The sequence below is a fragment of the Vigna radiata genome, chromosome 1, assembly GCF_000741045.1.
Source record: "Vigna radiata var. radiata cultivar VC1973A chromosome 1, Vradiata_ver6, whole genome shotgun sequence".
Taxonomy (NCBI): domain Eukaryota; kingdom Viridiplantae; phylum Streptophyta; class Magnoliopsida; order Fabales; family Fabaceae; genus Vigna; species Vigna radiata.
In genome coordinates this window covers 29,443,155-29,445,429 of record NC_028351.1, presented here as the reverse complement: position 1 = coordinate 29,445,429, position 2,275 = coordinate 29,443,155, and the positions used below count along the sequence as shown (strand labels likewise).

The window sequence follows — 2,275 nt, the reverse complement described above, 5'->3', positions numbered from 1 at the left end:
TGCCTCTTTCTCTGCTTCTACTTCTGCTTCGCGGCCGATTGCTGGGCCTCTGACTATCATTATACCGATCGGGTTGGCCTTCATAACGTGGACTCGTTCTCCTCTCTTCAGGTCGTTGTGGGCTCCTCCCCCGGGGGTTACCTCTCTAAGGGCTACCGTGTCGCGCCGGCGACCTCTTTGGCCGATATCCTTTTACATAATTTTGCTACTGTCCTGCCCGAATCAGTTCCTCTATTTTGTCTTTGAGGGTTACGCAATCTTCGGTATCGTGTCCCATGTTTTGGTGGTACAAGCAATGCTTATTGCTGTCCGCCCCCAGGGGGGTGGGGCGTTTCTGAGGCGTTTGTATGATTTGTGCACTGAGTGCCTCTTGTCGTATGCGAGCTCGGGGAGCGCTCAATTGCGCATATTGCTGGAAACGGGGACCTTGAGGTCCCTCTCGCATCTTCGGTGACCCCGTACGGCTACCCTGACCCTCTCGTTTCGCGTTTGTCCTATCCGCCTTCGCTTCTTGCATTTCCTGTCGGTAAATTTGTTTCATATCCTCCACCCTTACTTCAAATGCGGCCCGCTGACACAATTCCTCCATGGTTTTAGGAGGGGTGCGACAGACACTGTCTTTGAACAGGCCGGGCCTCAAGGCGGGCATTATGTGCTGAAGAGCCAGCTCCAAGCTAAGGCCCTTGACCCATCGTACGGTCTTCTGGTACCGATCCATGAAGGTTTTGAGTGATTCGTTCTTGCCTTGCTTTAAATTCATCAAATCGACCACAGTGATATCTTGCGTGCGACAAGTGGCGAATTGGCTTTTAAACATGTCACCCAAACATTTGAAATTTTCAATGGAGCCGCTCGGGAGAGAGTCAAACCACTCCAGGGCCTTTCCTTCCAGCGAAAGAGAGAACGCCCGACACCAAATGGCGTCGCACCCGGTGCGAAATTCCATCGCATTAGTGAAGGATTTGATATGCACCTCAGGGTCAATGGTTCCATTGTACATCTTGAACTGGGGTAGGACAAATCGGTCGGATATTTGGACGTCCATGATGGCCTGGACGAATGGTACAGGTACTGATAGTCCCTCACCTTTTACTAGCACCAGACTTTCTCCCATCTCTCTGTTATCTTCCTCCTGCCTCCTCTCTTCACGACCCTGGGCATTACTGTGGGCCTCCTTGTCACCCGCGTCTAATGTGACGGTTCTGCCCCGCTCCCCGCCAGCACCTTCACGGGTCTCCACAGCCTTGCCTTTGCTCAACTAGGCCAAGCATTTCGCCCTCACGACCGCCATCTCCTCCTCGTGTCGTCTCTACATCTCTTCATGCCGCTTCTGCATCTCTTCCATCATTCGCTCCAATGCCCGTATTACCTCGTTCGGTTCTTATACACTCGTATTCCTTGTGGTCACCATTGCTAATAATCCTTCGGCCCCACGATGAGCGCTAAAATGTTTCGGGTATGTCGTTGTCAAACCCTACCTATACAATTTCCTTCGAATGTCTAGTCACTCCTGTCTTCTCCTCCTGGTCGTTTCCTCCAATTCCTCCTTATTCATTTGAAAATTCCTTCACTCACGTCCGGCCAGGTACCTGCTAAAGGCACTCCGACGCTCAAGTCAGTGTTTAGTCAAAGGGTAGAGATATAGAGAGAAAGTAAATACTAAGAATAAATGTGCATTCAATGTAACCAACCACCTCCGACCTTTGACCTCTTATTTATAGTTGTAACCATGGGCCTATAATTCACAAAGTCCTAATTACAGCCCAATAGTTGGTCCAATACTTCTAATCTCGTTTTACCTTAATTTAATCTTATTGTTTCTCTCTTCATGATCAGCCCGCTCAGGATATATTCTTAGCCCTGTTGATAGAGTTGTCGCCTACATTTAGGGAACCAGCCGTATCTTTCGACGATCCAGACCCTACGGTACATAGGTCCCCCAAGCCTTAAGCAATATGTTGCTGTAGGGTTTAAGAAGTGACCCGGTCGTAAAAGGGGAGAAGCAGATGCGCAGTTTACAACGTGAGAGTATTTTAGGCGGGAAAAGACATGTGTCACGCATGGGAAGACTGTCATTTCTAGGTAATCGTAACGCCCTTTAATCTGAATCGTTGGACGTGAGAGGTTTATAAATATCCACGTATAAAAAAGACTATAAATAACTTTTTACGAATACTTATCAAATAACCAAATAAATAATAAATATTTTTTAATAAATTGTGTAATATATATATATATATATATATATATATATATATATATATATATATATATA

At 46.9% G+C, this 2,275-nt stretch overlaps 1 protein-coding gene across 1 annotated transcript; it reads right to left on the bottom strand.

The window, feature by feature from the left end:
- Nucleotides 1-205: 205 nt before the first annotated feature.
- Nucleotides 206-1,114, bottom strand: LOC106761090. Its single transcript, XM_014644599.1, has one exon. The coding sequence runs from the start codon at nucleotides 1,112-1,114 to the stop codon at nucleotides 206-208; it is 909 nt and encodes a 302-aa protein (XP_014500085.1).
- Between the last annotated feature and the right edge of the window lie 1,161 nt (nucleotides 1,115-2,275).

Coding starts and splice junctions, on each gene's coding strand:
- LOC106761090 (XM_014644599.1), bottom strand. CDS start 1,114: ATGGGAGAAAGTCTGGTGCTAGTAAAAGGTGAGGGACTATCAGTACCT.